Genomic DNA, 19,154 nt, shown 5'->3' with positions numbered 1-19,154 from the left:
ATATATAGCAAGAAAAACAAGAGTCCTAACATTGACCCTTGGGGAATCTCACTATATATCTTCCTTCAGTTCTAAAACTAAATTAATTGCTACTTTGTTTCCTGTCACTGAGCTAATTTTGTATCAATGCTGCAAGAATCCTAATTATTCCATGAGTTTCAAATTTGCTGACAATCTGTTTTGTGGCACTTAATCAAATGTCTCTTGGAAGCCCATGCGTACCTCAATAATGTATAACCTTCGACAAACCTTCATCAAAAGCTGATGGAAGTTAATTAAACAGAATTTGCCCTTAACAAATCCACATTTCTCCAAGTAACTGTTGATTTTGTTGTGAATTATCACTTTAAAAAATCTCTCCCACCAGCAAAGTTAAACTGTCTGGCCAGTAATTGCTGGGTTATCCTTGCACTCATTTTTGAATAAAGGTGCAGTACAATGGGGGCAGCACAGTGGCACAGTGGTTAGCACCGCTGCCTCACAGAACCAGGGACTTAGGTTCAATTCTCAGCATGGCTCACTGTGTGGCATTTGCATGTTCTCCCCAGGTCTGCGTGGGTTTCCTCTGAGTGCTCCGGTTTCCCCCCCACAGTCCAAAGATGTGCAGGTTAGCTGATTTGATCATGATAAATTCTCCCTCAGTGTACCCAAACGGGTACTAGACTGTGGCAACTAGGGGATTTTCACAGTAACTTCATTGCAGCGTGAATATAAGCCTACTTGTGACTAATAAATAAACTTTACTTTTACAATTCTCCAGTTCTCTGGCATTACCCCTTATATTGTTATCTTTGTTGAGTGTCGCTCTGTGTTAGGTGGACATGTTGAGCATTGAGTTTAATCCTTTGCTGTTTCAATATCATTCTTTGAGTACATCCATTACCAAATTTTCTTTCTATCTGCAGTGTTTTAATTTTAAACTTATTCATATTAAATTTTACTGCAATTGTTTGTGCTCAATCACATATTTTGCCTAATTCACTCTTTATTTCCTAAGTTCTTTTCTCAGAAACAACAGCCCATTTGGTTTCATTTGCAACCTTTGTCAAATTATATTCAATTCATGAATCTAAATCATGAATCTATTTCCTATATATAATTAATTTGCTAGTGTCCAAAGGTTAGCAAGGTATTACTCCTCTGCCTGACTTGACTTAGTATTGGCATTAAATGAGGCCACATTAGTATAAAAGAAAGCTGTTACAAGTTTTATATCTGCATTAAATACTCTCTACAAGTAAAATGGAGCTGGCTTTCCCATGAAAGGGTCGAAGCTGCTTACATCCAGGAGTGCGTCTAAGCTACCCTATATAGACCTACTTATACAGGAGGGTAACCCAGGAGTATAATAAGAAGAATCTATCTGAACTTTCATGTCTTAGGAGCTAAAAGGATCAAAGGATATGACGGGGGAGGGGGGATCAGGATATTGAATTTGATATTCAGTCATGATCAAAATGAATGGAGCAGCAAGCTCGAAGGGCCGAACAGCCTATTCCTGCTTTTAGTTTCAATGTTTCTATGCATTCTATGTGCTCTCATGTGTATTTTGTCAATCTTTCTGAAGAGAGACTGGGACAATATGTGATCATTATTGGCCAGAAACAAATCATTAAGGTGCTGCATTTTATAGAAAGTAAGTAAAACTAGGGCCTAATAAATGTAATCAAATCTCACCTTGATTCCCCAATTTTAAGAAGTCCCTTGCCTGCAAGATCAATAATAAGTAGTATTCACACTCTTCCTAGTGGGCTTGAGAAACTTCTGATCTAACTGGGAATTGAGAAGAGGAAGTTTCTTCTCTGTAAGGGACATAACCTGCTTTAGACATGTCAACTAATTGCCTGTTCATCTCTGTGTACCAAGTCAGAGGGAATGTTGGTCCTCTGACTCTTTTCCCATTCAGTGCTTCACCAGTTGCTGAAACCAGCTATCTCTTCCTCCCTGCCATAGGGTGCATGGTTTAATAAAATAATTTATTTTATTAGTTAAAAAGATGGTATGCTATCAAAGCTTTTCACAGTCTTTCTCTTTCTGGCAGTACTAAAGTTCTGTACCAAGTGAATATTTCTTATCATGCTCATAGTAAATAAAAAACTTCTGGTTTAATGGGCCTGCAATGAGAAAGTTGATCCTAAATCAAACTATAACATTCCACAAAATGGCCATTTGGCTTTAATACACATTTTACATTTTTGCAGCCTATGACATTGAAAACACACTGAAAATCTGTTGTTTTAAAATGCAATGCAGAGAAGATATACTTCCAAAACCCTGTCAGTGAAAAATAAATGATCAAGTAAGCCAAAAATTGACAATAACTAATAAAATGTACCACACACATGGATAAGAATGGTCATCTATTGTGCAAAATTTAATATCTCTGATCGAGTACGGGTTGTACTTGAATCCCAGGGGGACCAATATCCTGGCAGGGAGGTTTGCTAAAGCTACTGGGGAGAGTTTAAACTCGAATGGTTGGGCGGTGGGAATCAAATTGAAGTGACTGGGAGGGAGGAGGTTAGCTCACAAATAGAGAAAGGTTATTGACAGTACGAGAGGGAAGATAGGCAGGTGATAGAGAAGGGGAGCGCTCAGACCAAATGTTTAAGATGTGTCTATTTTAACGCAAGGAGTGTTGTGAACAAAGTGGATGAGCTTAGACCGTGGATCACTACTTGGAAATGTGATGTGGTGGCCATTACAGAGACTTGGATGACTCAGGGACAGGACTGGATACTTCAAGTGCCGGGTTTCAGGTGTTTCAGAAGTTTCAGAAGGGACTGGGAGGGAGGCAAAAGAGGTGGGGGAGTGGCACTATTGATCAGAGATAGTGTCACGGCTGCAGAAAAGATGGATGTATAGAGGGATTGTCTACGGAGTCTCTGTGGGTGGAGGTTAGGAACAGGAAGGGGTCAATAACTTTACTGGGTGTTTTCTATAGGCCTCCCAATAGTAACAGGGATGTTGAGGAGCAGATTGAGAAGCAGATCCCGGAAAGCTGTAATAATGATGTCTGTGTTGACTGGGGGAGCGCGTTGGAAGGTAGGTCTGCTGAGGAGCAGTGGAGGATCTTTAAGGAGATCTTTCTTGGTGCTCAGCGGAAATTTATTCCGATGGTTAAAAAGGACCGTAGGAGGAGAGGTAATAAGTCGTGGATAACGAAGGAGGTGAAGGAAAGTGTTAAATTAAAAGCGGATGCGTTTAGAGTAGCTAAGAGTAGTGGGCAAGAAGAGGATTGGGAGAGGTTTAAATGTCAACAAAGATTGACAAAGAAGTTGATAAAGAAGGGTAGGAGAAACTATGAAGCTGGGCTAGCGCTTAATATAAAAAAGGATAGCAACTGTTTTTATAAATACATAAAAAGGAAGGGGCTGACTAGGGTGAACGTTGGACCCTTAGAGGATGAGAAGGGTGGTGGGGGATGGGGAAATGGCTGAGGTCTTGAATAACTTTTTTGTTTCGGTCTTCACGGAGGAGGACGTGAATAATTTGCCGGGTGTTGGCGATGGAAAGGTGGTAGGACTGGAGGGTCTCAATGACATTGTTGTTACTAGAGAGGCGGTGCTCGACAGACTGGAGGGACTGATTGTGGACAAGTCCCCAGGACCGGATGGAATGCATCCGAGGGTTCTGAAAGAAATGGCGGAGGTGATAGTGGATGCCTTGGTGGTTATTTTCCAGACGTCGCTGGATTCCGGGGAAGTGCCGGAAGATTGGAAAGCGGCTAATGTTACGCCGTTGTTTAAGGGTGCCAGGCAAAAGGCGGGGAATTATAGGCCGGTTAGTTTAACGTCTGTTGTAGGTAAAATGTTAGAATCCGTCATCAAGGAGGAAATAGCGAGGCATCTTGAGGGGAATTGCTTGATAGAGCAGATGCAGCACGGTTTCGTTAAGGGGAAGTCGTGTCTGACAAATTTATTGGAGTTCTATGAGGATGTTTCTAGGGAGGTGGATAGAGGAGAGCCGGTGGATGTGGTCTTTATTGATTTTCAGAAGGCGTTTGACAAGGTACCTCACAAGAGGTTATTGCAGAAGGTAAGGGGGCATGGAGTTGGGGGTAGGGTGTTAGTGTGGATAGAGGATTGGTTGTCAAATAGGAGGCAGAGAGTCGGGGTTAATGGGTGCTATTCGGATTGGCGGTTGGTAACTAGTGGAGTGCCCCAGGGGTCAGTGCTGGGGCCTCAGCTATTTACCATTTATATAGATGATCTGGAGGAGGGAACCGAGTGTATGGTGTCGAAATTTGCTGATGACACCAAGATCGGGGGAACGGCAAATTGCACGGAGGGTGTGGAGAGTCTGCAGAAGGATCTAGATAGGCGGGGCGAATCGGCCAGGAACTGGCAAATGGAATTTAATGTTGGCAAGTGTGAGGTGGTCCACTTTGGTAGGAATAATGGTAGGAAGGATTATTACTTACGGGGCGAAAAACTGCAGCAGGCGACGGTGCAGAGGGACCTCGGGGTCCTTGTGCATGAGTCGCAAAAACCCAGCCTGCAGGTGCAGCAGGTAGTCAGGAAGGCGAATGGGATGCTGGCCTTCATAGCGAGGGGGATTGAATATAAAAGTAGGGAGGTCTTGCTGCGGCTGTACAGAGCATTGGTGAGGCCACAGCTGGAGTACTGTGTGCAGTTTTGGTCGCCATACTTACGCAAGGATATTTTGGCCTTGGAGGGAGTGCAGAGGAGGTTTACTAGGCTGATACCGGAGTTGAGGGGGTTGAGCTATGAGGAGAGGCTGAATAAACTAGGCTTGTACTCATTAGAGTTTAGAAGAATGAGGGGAGATCTCATTGAGACGTATAAGATGATGAATGGGATGGATAGGATAGAGGTGGAGAGACTCTTCCCACTCAGAAAGAACGGTAGGACTAGGGGGCACAGCCTCAAGATAAAGGGGGGGTGGTTTAGAACAGAGTTGAGGAGGAACTTCTTCACTCAAAGGGTGGTGAATCTCTGGAATTCTCTGCCCGTTGAGGTGGTGGACGCTGCCTTGCTAAATATTTTTAAGACGCGGGTTGATGGGTTTTTGATGAGAGAGGGGATTAAGGGTTATGGGGAGAGGGCGGGAATGTGGAACTGAGCCACGACAGATCAGCCATGATCTTATTGAATGGCGGGGCAGGCTCGAAGGGCTAGATGGCCTACTCCTGCTCCTATTTCTTATGTTCTTATGTTGTGAGACTTCATACAAGGTGTAATAATAACAGAGTTGTCATGATGGGAGATTTTAATTTCCCAAATATTGATTGGAATTTCCCCAGAGTAAGAGGTTTAGATGGGGAGGAGTTTGTTAGGTGTGTTCAGGAGAGTTTTTTGGCACAGTATGTGTATAAGCCTACAAGAGGAGAGGCTGTACTTGATTTGGTATTAGGAAATGAACCTGGTCAGCTGTCAGATCTCTCAGTGGGAGAGCATTTTGGAGATAGTGATCATAATTCTATCTCCTTTACAATAGTATTGGAGAGAGATAGGATCAGACAAGTTAGAAAAATGTTTAATTGGAGTAAGGGGAATTATGAGGCTTAAATTGGAAAGAGGTTTTCTCAGGGAAATCTACAGAAGAAATGTGGCAAATTTTCAGGGAATATTTATCTGGAGTTCTGCATAGCAACGTTCTAATGAGACAGGGAAGTTATGGTGTTACAGGAATCGTGGTGTACAAAGGCTGTAATAAATCTAGTCAAGAAGAAAAGCTTACAAAAGGTTCACAGAGTTCAGTGATAGAGATCTGGAAGAGTATATGGCTAATAGGAAAGATCTTAAGAAGGAAATTAGGAGAGCCAGAAGGGGTCATAAGAAGGCCTTGGTAGGCAGGATTAAGGAAAACCCCAAGGCATTCTACAAGTATGTGAAGAGCAAGAGGATAAGATGTGAAAGAATAGGACCTATCAAGTGTGACAGTGGGAAAGTTTGTATGGAACCGGAAGAAATAGCAGAGGTACTTAATGAATACTTTACTTCAGTATTCACTGTGGAAAAGGACCTTGGTGTTATAGTGCAGACTTGCAGCAGACTGAAAAGCTTGAGCATGGAGATATTAAGAAAGAGGATGTGTTAGAGCTTTTGAAAAGCATCAAGGTAGATAAGTCACCGGGACTGGATGGAATGTACCTCAGGCTACTGTGGGAGGCGAGGGAGGAGATTGCTGAGCCTCTGGCAATGATCTTTGCATCATCAATGGAGACGGGAGAGATTCAAGAGGATTGGAGATTGCGGATGTTGTTCCTTTATTCGAGAAAGGGAGTAGAGAAAGCCCTGGAAATTATAGACCAGTGAGTCTAACCTCAGTGGGTGGTAAGTTGATAGAGAAGATCCTGGGAGACAAGATTTATGAACATTTGGAGAGGTATAATATGATTAAGAATAGTCAGCATGGCTTTGTCAAAGGCAGATCATGCCTTTCGAGCCTGATTGAATTTTTTGAGGATGTGACTAAACACATTGATGAAGAAAGAGCAGTAGATGTAGTATATATGGACTTCAGCAAGGCATTTGATAAGGTGCCCCATGCAAGGCTTATTGAGAAAGTGAGGGGGCATGGAATCCAAGGGGTCAGTGCTTTGTGGATCCAGAACTGGCTTGCCCACAGAAGGAAAAGAGTCATTATAGATGGGTCATATTCTGCATGGAGGTCGGTCACCAGTGGAGTGCCCCAGGGATCTGTTCTGGGACCCTTACTCTTTATGATTTGTATAAATGACCTGGATGAGGAAGTGGAGGGATGGGTTGGTAAGTTTGCTGATGACACAAAGGTTGGAGGTGTTGTGGATAATGTGGAGGGATGTCAGAAGTTGCAGCGAGACATTGATAGGATGCAAGACTGGGCGAAGAAGTGGCAGATGGAGTTCAACCCAGATAAGTGTGAAGTGGTTCATTTTGGCAGGTCAAATAGGGTGGCAAAATATAATATTAATGGTCAAACTCTTGGCAGTGTGGAAGATCAGAAGGATCTTGGGTCCAAGTTCATAGGACACTCAAAGCAGCTGTGCAGTTTGAAGCTGTGGTTAAGAAGGCATATGGTGTACTGGCCTTCATCAATCAAGGAATTGAGTTTAGGAGTCGAGAGATAATGTTGCAGCTTTATAGGACCCTGGTCAGACCCCACTTGGAGTACTGTGCTCAGTTCTGATCGCCTCATTAGAGGAAGGATGTGGAAGCCATTGAAAGGGTGCAGAGGAGATTTACAAGGATGTTGCCTGGATTGGGGAGCATGCCTTATGAGGATAGGTAGAGGGAGCTCGGCCTTTTCTCCTTGGAGAGACGAAGGATGAGAGGTGATCTGATAGAGGTGTATAAGATGTTGAGAGGTATTGATCGAGTGGATAGTCAGAGCTTTTTCCCAGGGCTGAAATGGTTGCCACAAGAGGACACAGGTTTAGGGTGCTGGGGAGTAGATACAGAGGAGATGTCAGGGGTAAGTTTTTCACTGAGAGTGGTGGGTGTGTGGAATGGGCTGCTGGCAACAAGGGTGGAGGCGGATTCGATAGGGTCTTTTAAGAGACTTTTAGATAAGTATGTGGAACTTAGTAAGATAGAGGGTTATAGGTAAGCCTAGTAATCTCTAAGGTAGGGACTTGTTCAGAACAACTTTGTGGGCCAAAAGGCCTGTATTGTGCTGTAGTTTTTCTATGTTTCTATGAGTAGTTATTTTTTTCTTTTCTGAGGGAGTCAATTGGTACATTTCTGTTGATAGTCTGATGGACATCTGTTGTATACTAAAGTGGTCAGCTCAGTTTAACAGCAAAGGTAAAAGAATGAAAAGGTTGCCATACAGAGGATTACTTAACCAGTTTGTGGATTTTAATTGGAGAAGTGTTGCATGCTTGCATTCCAGGATGGAACAGAGGAAAAATCTCTCAAATGCTTCTGATAATGTCACCACATAATAATGTGACATACTACACAGAGATGCCCTGGTTTACAATACATAACGTCGCACTTTGGAGAAACATTTCTCCAATTTTCAGTCTTGTAAGGGCATTTCAAAGTTGTATTCTATATCTCTGCTCGTAGCTCCAAAACATTAGCTATTTCAAACTGTAGAGCACAAACCAATTGAAAACTCATGCTTCATCAAAAATTCTTTAATATCGGCAAACCTCACCGAGAAACCTAGAAACTAAGAGCAAGAGGAGGCCATTTGGCCCATCAAGCCTAAGCAGCCATTCAATGATTATGGTTGATCCTGGAACTCAGCCCTTTTTTTGTTCCCATACTACTTGATGCCATTAAAATCTTAAGAAGTTATCTATTCCTTTCGAGGCAGGAAGAATTAGGATCTTATTGTGAGGGATCCTCTTGGGACAAGCAATCATAGTATGGTTGAGTTTTTGATACAGATGGAGGATGAGAAAGTAGGATCCCGAACCTGTGTCCTCTGTTTGAACAGAGGGGAGTACGATAGGATGAGAGAGAAATTGGCAAATGTAAATTGGGCGCGCAGATTGGTTGGTAGGACGGCTGAAGAACAGTGGAGGATCTTTAAGGAGATCTTTTTCGGTGCTCAGCAGAAATATATTCCAATAGTAAAGAAGGAATGTAGGAGAAGGGATAACGAGCCTTGGTTATCGAAGGAGATAAAGGAGAGTATTAAATTAAAAGCTGATGCGTTCAGAGTGGCTAAAAGTAGTGGGCAAGTAGAAGATTGGGAGAGGTTTAAAAATCAACAAAGATTGACTAAGAAGTTGATAAAGAAAGGAAGGATAGGCTATGAAGCTAAACTAGCACTAAATATAAAAAAGGACAGTAAGAGTTTTTACAAATATATAAAGAGGAGGAGGCTGGCTAGAGTGAATGTTGGACCCTTAGAGGATGAGAGGGGGGATTTAGTAGTGGGAGATGAGGAAATGGCTGAGGCCTTAAATAAGTTTTTTGCCTCGGTCTTCACGGAGGAGAACGCGAATAGTTTGCTGGGTATTAAAGATAGAAGGATAGTAGGAGTTGAGGGCCTGAATACAATTACTGTCACTAGAGAGGTGGTGCTTGATCAACTAGCGGGACTGATGGTGGACAAGTCCCCAGGACCGGATGGAATGCATCCCAGGGTTCTGAAGGAAATGGCAGAGGTGATAGTAGACGCCTTAGTGATTATTTACCAAACTTCGTTGGATTCCGGGGAAGTGCCAGAAGATTGGAAAACAGCTAATGCTACGCTGCTGTTTAAAAAAGGTAGCAGGCAAAAGGCAGGGAATTATAGGCCAGTTAGTTTAACGTCTTTTGTTGGAAAAATGCTTGAATCTGTCATCAAAGAAGAAATAGCGAGGCACCTTGAGAAGAATGGTTTGACAGAGCAGACGTAGCATGGATTCGTTAAGGGGTGTTCGTGTTTGACGAATTTATTGGAATTCTATGAGGATGTGACTAGTGCGGTAGACAGAGGGGGACCGGTGGATGTGGTGTTTCTCGATTTTCAAAAGGCATTTGATAAGGTGCCGCACAAAAGGTTGCTTCAGAAAGTTAGGGGGCATGGAGTTGGGGGTAAGGTGTTAGCATGGATAGAGGATTGGTTGTCTAATAGGAGGCACAGAGTTGGTATCAATGGGTGATATTCTGATTGGCGGTTGGTAACTAGTGGAGTGCCCCAGGGATCGGTGCTGGGGCCTCAGCTATTTACCATTTATATAGATGATCTGGAGGAGGGGGCAGGGTGTAGGGTGATGAAATTTGCTGATGACACAAAGATGAGTGGAAAAGCAAATTGTGCGGAGGGTGTGGAAAGTCTGCAGAGGGATCTGGATAGGCTGAGCAAGTGGGCAAGGACCTGGCAGATGGAGTACAATGTTAGCAAGTGTGAGGTTATCCACTTTGGCAGGAATAATAGTAGGAGGGATTACTATTTAAAGGGCGAAAAGCTGCAGCATGCTACGGTGCAGAGGGACCTGGGGGTCCTTGTGCATGAGTCGCAAAAATCTAGTCTGCAGGTGCAGCAGGTGATCAAGAAGGCGAATGGGATGCTAGTCTTTATAGCGAGGGGGATAGAATATAAAAGCAGGGAGGTCTTGCTGCAACTGTACAGGGCACAGCTGGAGTACTGTGTGCAGTTTTGGTTGCCGCACTTGCGCAAGGATATTTTGGTCTCGGAGGGAGTGCAGAGGAGGTTCACTAGGCTGATACCGGAGATGAGGGGGTCGGACTATGAAGAGAGACTAAATAGACTAGGTCTGTACTTGTTGGAGTTTAGAAGGAAGAGGGGGGATCTTATAGAGACATATAAGATAACGAAAGGGATGGATAGGGTAGAGGTAGAGAGATTCTTCCTGCTCAGAAAGGACAACAGGACTAGAGCGCACAGCCTCAAGATAAGGGGGGGACAGTTTATAATGGAGTTGAGGAATTTCTTCACTCAAAGGGTGGTGAATCTCTGGAATTCTCTGCCCGTTGAAGTGGTGAAGGCTACCTCGCTAAATATATTTAAGACACGGGTAGATAGGTTTTTGACAGACAAGGGAATTAAGGGCTATGGGGAGAAAGCAGGAAAGTGGAACTGATCCACTTCAGATCAGCCATGATCTTATTGAATGGCGGGGCAGGCTCGAAGGGCTAGATGGCCTACTCCTGCTCCTATTTCTTATGTTCTTATGTCCTTTCTTAAATACATTCAGTGGCTTGGCCCCCATTCCTTTCTGTAGTACAGAACTCAATACGTTCACTGCCCTTTGAGTGAAGAAATCTTTCCTCATCTCAATCCTAAATGGACTACCTGGTACCTAAGATTCCCTGGTTCTAGATTCCCCAACCAGGGGAAACATCCTCCCTGCGTCTAGTCTGTTCAACCCTGTTGGAACGTCATACTTTTCAATCAGATCTCCTCTCACCCTTCTAAGTTCCAGTGAATTCAGCCCAGTCGAACCAATCTTTTATCATAGGACAGTCCCACTAACCCCATTCTCAGCCTAATGAAACTCTGCTGCATTCCCTCTGTGGCAAGTATATTCATCCATTCTTAGGTAGGTGACCAAAACTGCACACAGTACTCCAGGTGCGGTCTCACCAAGGCCCTTTATGACTGCAGTAAGTCATCACTATTTCTGAACTCAAAGTTGCTCATCAGCTAATTCTGGGCATTATTGTGGTATGTTGTTAAATCCCTAGATCAGCAAATTAAAAACAGAGAATCAAATCTCTATATTCAGGTAATTAGTTGGGAGTTACTATTGGTTGGCCCAAGGTCAACACTATTTCTGCATTGTATGGTAACCTTGACACTCATTGCTAAAGTCCACTTTACTTTTGTAGACCACTGGGAAGTATTTGTGAGAGAAGGGCACCTGTACAGGAGGGATGGGGAACATTTGAATGGGAGGGGGACAAATATCTTAGCTGGGAGGTTAGCTGGAGTGTTTCGGCAGAGTTTAAACTAATAGGGAGGGGGGTGGGGATGAGACTGATAGCTCATTAGACACTGCGGTCGGGAGTGAGTTGGGTGACAGGGTAGGTTTGGTTGAAAGGAAAATTATCCGGGGAAATGAGGATCCGAGTGGGCCTGGAGGGTTGGACTGCATCTGTTTCAATGTGACGGGTAAAACGGATGAGCTTAGGGCCTTGATGTTTGTGAGGAATTTAGATGTGGTGGCAGTGACGGAGACGTGGTTAAAGGAAGGGCAGGGCTGGCAGCTGAATGTTCCTGGGTATAAGTGTTTTAGGTGTGACAGAGGAGGGTTGAAGAGAGGTGGTGGGGTGGCACTGTTAATAAAGGAGCACATCACAGCAGTGCAGAGGGAGGATAATATGGAGGAGTTAGGGATTGAGTCACTGTGGGTGGAGTTGAGGAATAGGAAGGGAGAGATTACGATGCTAGGGGTGTACTATAGGCCACCCAACAGCCCAAGGGCAGTGGAGGAAGGCATTTGTAGAGACATTTTAGATAGGTGCAGAAAGAATAGGGTGGCTTGTAGTGGGTGACTTTGGTGTCTTGTAATGTCTTGGAGGGAGCTGTAGATCAGTTGAAGGAGATATCCATTACGAGGGAGGAAGTGTTAGGGTTTTTAGGTAGCATAAAAACTGATAAAGCTCCGGGACCTGATGGCATTTATCCCAGGCTGCTTAGGGAGGTGAAAGATGAAATTGCTGAGCCTCTGACGCAAATCTTTGTCTCTTCTTTGGATACAGGTGAGGTCCCAGAGGACTGGAGGATAGCTAATGTGGTACCGCTGTTTAAAAAGGGCAGTAGGGATAACCCTGGTAATTATAGACCAGTGAGTTTGACATCAGTGGTAGGAAAATTGTTGGAGAAAATTGTTAGGGATAGGATGTGTAAGTATTTGGAGCGTTGCGATCTGATTAGGGATACGCAACATGGCTTTGTTCAGGGGAGGTCTTCCCTTACGAATCTGGTAGAATTTTTTGAGGAGGTGACAAAAACGGTTGACGATGGGCGAGCCGTTGATGTCATCTACATGGATTTCAGTAAGGCGTTTGACAAAGTCCCTCATGGTAGGCTGGTAGAAAAGATTAAGGCACATGGGATACAAGGACAGGTATCTAGATGCATTGCAAACTAGCTAGGCAACAGGAGACAGAGAGTAGTAGTGGAAGCGTCCTTTTCAAGCTGGAGGTCTGTCAGCAGTGGTGTGCCACAGGGCTCAGTACTGGGACCTCATCTTCGTAATATATATAAACGACTTGGAAGAGGGCGTACGTGGTGTGATCAGCAAATTTGCAGATGACACCAAGATGGCAGGATTGGCGGATAGTGAGGAAGATTGTCAGGCGACACAGCAGGATATAGATAGGCTAGTACGCTAGGCAGATAGGTGGCAGATGGCATTTAATCCTGACAAATGCGAGGTGATGCATTTTGGAAGGAATAATGCAGGGAGGAGTTACATGATAAAAGGTAGACCAATTAAGAGTATAGAAATACAGAGGGACCTGGGAGTGCAGGTGCACAAGTCTCTGAAGGTGTCAACACAGGTAGAGAAGGTTGTGAAGAAAGCTTACGGAATGCTAGCCTTTATAGGAAGGGGTATAGAGTATAAGAGCTGTCGTCTAATGCTTCAGTTGTACAGAACGTTGGTTAGACCGCACTTGGAGTACTGCGTCAAGTTCTGGTCACCTTACTACCAGAAGGACGTGGAGACCCTGGAGAGAGTGCAGAGGAGGTTTACCAGGATGCTGCCTCGTGTGGAAGGACTGGGATATGAGGAAAGATTGGGTAAACTGGGGCTTTTCTCCTTAGAAAGACGGAGATTAAGGGGGGAATCTGATAGAGGTGTATAAAATAATGAAAGGTATAGATAGCGTCAACAGTGGCAGGCTTTTTCCTAGATTGGAGACAAATATCACAAGGGGTCACGAGCTAAGGGTGAGGGGGGAGAAGTATAATATGGATACTAGAGGGAGGTTTTTCATACAGAGGGTTGTGGGGGTATGGAATGCGCTACCAAGTAAGGTGGTGGAGGCAGGTACGCTGGACTTGTTTAAGGTTTACTTAGATAGGCACATGAGTGACACAGGGATGGAGGGTTATAGGCGACAGTTTTAAAAAGGGTCAGAACCTCAGGACGATACTGGAAATGTAATACTACATGTTAATGTTTTGTCTCTTTTAATCCACAGGTGTCAGTCCACCCTGTTGTCAAACGAGGGGCGTGCACACGGTGGGTCGTGCATGGGCTGCTCTTGGATGTTTCAAGAGTGGCCTAGTACTTCGCGTCGTATTGTGTGCTTAAACCTGGACCAGAAGAGGGGCACCACTACAGCTCAGTGACTATCACTGCTAGCTGTGCAGATACATGGATTTGGGCCAGTGTCTGTGGAAGTTTGCGCATTCTCCCTGTGGTTGCGTGGGTTTCCTCCGGGTGCTCCCATTTGCTCCCACACCCCAAAGATGTGCTCTCAGGCTGATTGGTGTACCAAATTGACCCTACACTATTCTCCCCTGTATCTGGTTTCCAATGGGGGTACCATTAGCATACACAAGGGGCAAGGTAGGTGTAGGAAAATGCTTTGTTAAGATGGCGGCATGGGCTCGTTGGGCCAAAGGGCCTGTTTCCCGTGCTGGGTTGTTCTTTGTTCTTTTGTTTTAAAACTACTTTGTTGAAATTATCCAAATAGCTGAGATATCAACTTTACTAATAACACTATACAGACAGTGTGACTGTTCATCAGTTCACCTTACCAGGTAATATTGCTGTTGAATAAACACTTGGTTTGTTTTTCTTCAATGCACAGTATATGAGAAAATAGATTGTACTGGTTAAAATAATCCCACTGCAGTGTGCAAAAACATAGTCCATGTCTAAAGTAGAAGAGAAAATAGTGTTGGATGTAAGTATCTAAATAATGACATTGATTATGTTGTCTTATTGGTTTAAAAAAGCAATGCTTTGTAACACAATTTCCACACAACAACCTATTAAAATATTTTGTACTTTTTCAAAACTGGCAATATTTTGAGGTTTTTCACTCTTTGACCAAAAAGATATTTTACACAATATAGATTGAAGTGATATTATTAAATTAGCTTTAGTTCACTTTGATTAAATAATGTCTGTGAACGCAAATTGGAAGCAGTTAAACATCAGCTCAGAATAGTATTTCTTGGACACAATAACAGTTTTAGGCAAAGGGATCTTAGTATATTGTTACGATCACCATAGAGACCAATAATATTTTAAAAATTGGACTCCTATCTTTTATTTTAATATGGAATCCCTATAGTGTAGAAGGAGGCCAATTGGCTCTTCAAGCCTGCATCAACAACAATCCCACCCTGGCCTGTCCCTGTGTTTACCTTGCTAATCTTCCTGACACTTGGGGACAATTTTGTATGACCAATGAACATAACCTGCACATCTTCACAGTGTGGGAGGGAACCGGAGCACCTAGAGGAAACCCATGAAACACGGAAAGAACGTGTAGGCTCTGAACAATCATCCGAATTGAACCTGGTTCCCTGGCGCTGTGCGACAGCAGAGCTAACCACTGTGCCACCATGTTGAAACTTAGTGAAAGAGAAAGGCCTCCATTTCAATCCTAGTTCTTTCTGAAGTATAATAAAACAACAAAAGCAGATATTTTGTTGCAGCTTGAGTCCGATTGGAATGTATAAGTTTTATATTGTTCGGAATTGTATCTTGACAATCTTAGAGATTTTCTTCACTTCACCTGTAGGTATATGTGTACAGTCATTGTAGTCTGTATACAACAGTCTACCCCGATCACAGAATCCCTACTGGGCAGAAAGAGGTAATTTGCCCATCGAGTCTGCACAATCCCTCTCAGGCCCTATCGCCATAACCCCACTTATTTACTCTGCTAATTCCCTGACATGAGGGTCAATTTAGCGTGGCCAATCAACCTAACCCGCACATCTTTGGACTGTGAGATGAAACCGGAGCATGCGGAGGGATCCCGCACAGACATTGGGAGAATGTGCAAACTCCACACAGACGGTCACCCAAGGCTGGTATTGAACCCAGGTCCCTGGCACAGTGAGGTTGCAATGCTAACCACTGTGCCACCATGCTGCCCAAAAGAAGGGGCTTTGCATTGGCCAGGAATCGAACACCCACATGGCAGGCAAGAATTCTACCACTGAACCACCAATGCAATGATGTGACCAGAGAAAACAGTAGGGATGACACATCTTCTTCAACTTAAAGTCTGTTGTTAGACCTGATTTTGTTAATCCACACACACACACAGCAAAGTAGATGGACAAATGTTTAGGCTCGTAACAGGCTCAGTGACGGCTGAGAGGAATAATCTATGCCATTGCATAATCTCTTCAGTAGAGGGAGACAGCCATACAGCACCACCATCTTCGTATAAGAATATTATCATAGCAACAAACCTGAGGCTGATCACCATATTAATATATCTGAACCTTATAGTTATTACCATTGACATGTTCCTGTGCTCAGATTTGCAAAAACTTTGAAAATATTGCCTTTGTTACATAACTCAATACGCAACGATTATACTATCATGGTTTGGAACGGCAAGCTGGAAATAAAATTATACAGTTCCTTCTTCTCTTTAATCTGCTTGAAATAATTTCTTACCAAACTGACTTGCACCAAAAAATTCGGTATCACGTCTTTCAGCATGGTTCTTAATGTAGAGGACTGGTACAAAGCTGGAGCCATACAGTAAACCGGCACACATAGCAAGACTGCAGCCACTGGGAAATAGTATAAGACAACCAATTAGGCAAGTATCTGAAAGCATAGTGAAAGTGGCAACCACTTTTATATCAGCTCCTCTTTTAATTTTGATTTTGGGTCTGTGAATTTGATGCCAGTATAAATGAAGGTCTCTTTGGACCTGCTCTAATATCCAGTTAGGTCACAGCTTGATGTGTACTTTAACTGCATTTACCTGTTTTACTCCATATCCATTGTTAACCCTACCAAACAAAACCATTCTCAACTAGTTAACTGAATGTCCACAGTCTTTTGAGAATGCTGTAGCAGCCTCTGAGATGCCTGCACTCTTTTAATTCTGACCTCCTGTACATCCCCGATTTTAGCACACTTAGCAGTAGTAGTGATTGTGCCTTCAATTGTCCAGGCCCAAAGTTCTGAAATTCCACACTGAACTGCCTCTGCCAGTCCACTACTCTCTCTTCTTAAAATCTCCTGTACCTCACTGACCATCTGTCCCAATATCTCCTTATATAGTTTTGTAACGGGTTTTGTTTGATTGCACTGTTGCGAAGTGTCGAGGACATTTTACTACTTTAAAGATACTATATCAATACAAATTGTTATTGCTAATGATGGTAGGAGCTATCTCTATGAATGAAACTAAAACAGCTCTACTTTAATAGCAACAAATAAATGAAATTGAAATTCCTTTGTTGTTCGTACTGTGTTTGAAGTAGTTTCCAAACATTCAGTGTCATGTATAAGGGAAGCCTCTTTGCTGCTGCCATTGAAAGAATGGTTCAGCTCTACATTGGATCAGTATCATCAGGAGATAGTGGAATTTCAGAATCTGTTAGCCCATGGGGAGATAAGAAGGAAAAGTTCAACAATGAATCAAAATGTCAGAGGTGTTTTGATCTTGTACAATGCTTCTTTCACACTGCTTTCCCTTAAGAGCAAAACAGATAGGAGCTGGAGTAGGCCAAATGGCCATTCAAGCTATCACCAACAATCAACAAAATCCTGCCTTATCTTCTATATCGTCCCACATTATCCCGGCAGCACGGCACAGTGGCACAGTTGTTAGCTCCAGGGACTCAGGTTCAATCCTGGCCTTGGGTGACTATCTGTGTGGAGTTTGCATGTTCTTCCTGTGGGTTTCCTCCAGGTGCTCCGGTTTCCTCTCACAGTCCAAAGGTGTGCAGTTTAGGTGGATTGGCCATGCTAAATTGTCCCTTAGTGCCCCAAGATGTGTAGATTAGGTAGATTAGCCATGATAAATGGGTTACCGCAGGGAAGAGGGCCTGAGTCAGGAAGTTGGTGCAGATTCAATGGGCTGAATGGCCTCATCTGCACTGTAGAGATTCTTTGATTCCCATATTGGTGAATTCCATTAGTTCTAAATTCTTCTGCCAACAGAAACAATCTCTCATCATCTGTCCTGTCAAAATGCTGTTATTTTACCTCAGAAACATATTTCTAATCACAACGGGTCCTGTCACTTCTGGATGTAGAACCACAGGAACATGGGAAATCTAAAGAGCCTCAGATCCTCAGGGTCTTTAGAACCTTCAGGATTCTTGGGAAGCTTGAAAACCTGGGTCAGTGGGGGCCTCAAAAAGCAGGACCTCTTCAAAGCTGCCAGATTTTGAGATTGGTGTTAGGAAACTATTTCTAGCAAACAGGCTGTAGAGGCCCTCAGTAACTTTCCAAATTGGAGTAGGAAGCAAAAGACTTTGTTTTGCTTGGCAGCCTATCTGAAACGTCTGCAACCTCCTGCAAAAGGAGCTGTTGCCTGTTGAACCAAGGAGTCCAGCTTTTCTAGCTCTTCTCTTGGTAAGTGGGAAGCCTTCAAAGGAGAAGTTTTGAGAATGAAGAGTTTGTATGTTCCTGTCAGGATTAAAAGCAAAGTAAATAAGAATAAGGAACCTTGGTTCTCAAGGGATATTGCACATCTGATAAAGAAAAAGAGAGAGATGTATGACATGTATAGGCAACAGGGAACAAACAAGATGCTTGAGGAGTATAAAAAGTGCAAGAAACTACTTAAGAAGGAAATCAGGAGGGCTGAAAGAAGACATAAGTTGCTTTGGCAGTCAAGATGAAGGATAATCCTAAGATCTTCTACAAGTATATTAAGAGCAAAAGGATAGTAAGGGATAAAATTGGTCCTCTTGAAGATCAGAGTGGTCAGCTTTGTGTGGAACCAAAAGAAATGGGGGAGATATTAAATGGGTTTTTTACATCTGTATTTACTAAGGAAATTGGCATGGAGTCCATGGAAATAAGGCAAACACGTAGGGAGGTCATGGAACCTATACAGATTAAAGGGGAGGAGGTGCTTCGTGTCTTGAGGCAAACCAGAGTAGATAAATCCCCAGGACCAGACAGGGTATTCCTTTGGGCCTTGAAGGAGACGAGTGTTGAAATTGCAGGGGCCCTGGCAGATACATTTAAAATGTCGGTATCCCCAAGTGAGGTGCCAGATGATTGGAGGATAGCTCATGTTATTCCGTTGTTTAAAAAATGCTCAAAAAGCAATCCGGGAAATTATAGACTGGTAAGCTTAAACATCAGTAGTATGTAAATTATTGGAAGGAATACTAAGGGATAGGATCTACAAATATTTGGATGGACAGGGATTTATTAGGGAGAGTCAACATAACTTTGGTCACGTTTAACCAGTCTATTAGAGTTTTTCGAGGAGATTACCAGGAAAGTGGATGAAGGGAAGGCAGTGGATGTTGTCTACATGGACTTCAGTAAGGTCTTTGACAAGGTCCTGCATGGGAGATTAGTTAGGAAGCTTCAGTCGTGAGGTATACATGGAGAGGTAGTAAATTGGATTAGACATTGGCTCAATGGAAGAAGCCAACGAGTGGCAGTGGAGGATTCCTTCTCTGAGTGGAAGCCTGTGACTAGTGGTGTGCACAGGGATCAGTGCTGGGTCCATTGTTGTTTGTCAACTATATCAATGATCTGGATGATAATGCGGTAAATTGGATCAGCAAATTTGCTGTTGATATAAAGATTGGAGGTGTAGTGGACAGTAAGGAAG

At 43.3% G+C, this 19,154-nt stretch overlaps 1 protein-coding gene across 1 annotated transcript in view; it reads right to left on the bottom strand.

The window, feature by feature from the left end:
* The window catches only part of LOC145361568 (transmembrane protein 144-like), a 56,368-nt gene that overhangs the window by 13,241 nt on the left and 23,973 nt on the right, over window positions 1-19,154 (bottom strand). The window contains exons 8-9 of the mRNA XM_080217795.1: window positions 16,013-16,131; window positions 14,125-14,244 (exon numbers count right to left, since the gene is read on the bottom strand). Of these exons, the coding sequence (XP_080073921.1) occupies window positions 14,125-14,244; window positions 16,013-16,131 (239 nt within the window). The remainder of the gene's footprint in view (window positions 1-14,124; window positions 14,245-16,012; window positions 16,132-19,154) is intronic.

The sequence above is a fragment of the Carcharhinus amblyrhynchos genome, chromosome 1 (genome assembly GCF_965287045.1).
Source record: "Carcharhinus amblyrhynchos chromosome 1, sCarAmb.v2.hapA, whole genome shotgun sequence".
In the NCBI taxonomy this organism is placed as follows: Eukaryota; Metazoa; Chordata; class Chondrichthyes; order Carcharhiniformes; family Carcharhinidae; genus Carcharhinus; species Carcharhinus amblyrhynchos.
Note: the sequence above shows the minus strand (reverse complement) of the source record. Positions and strands in the feature narration are given on the sequence as shown.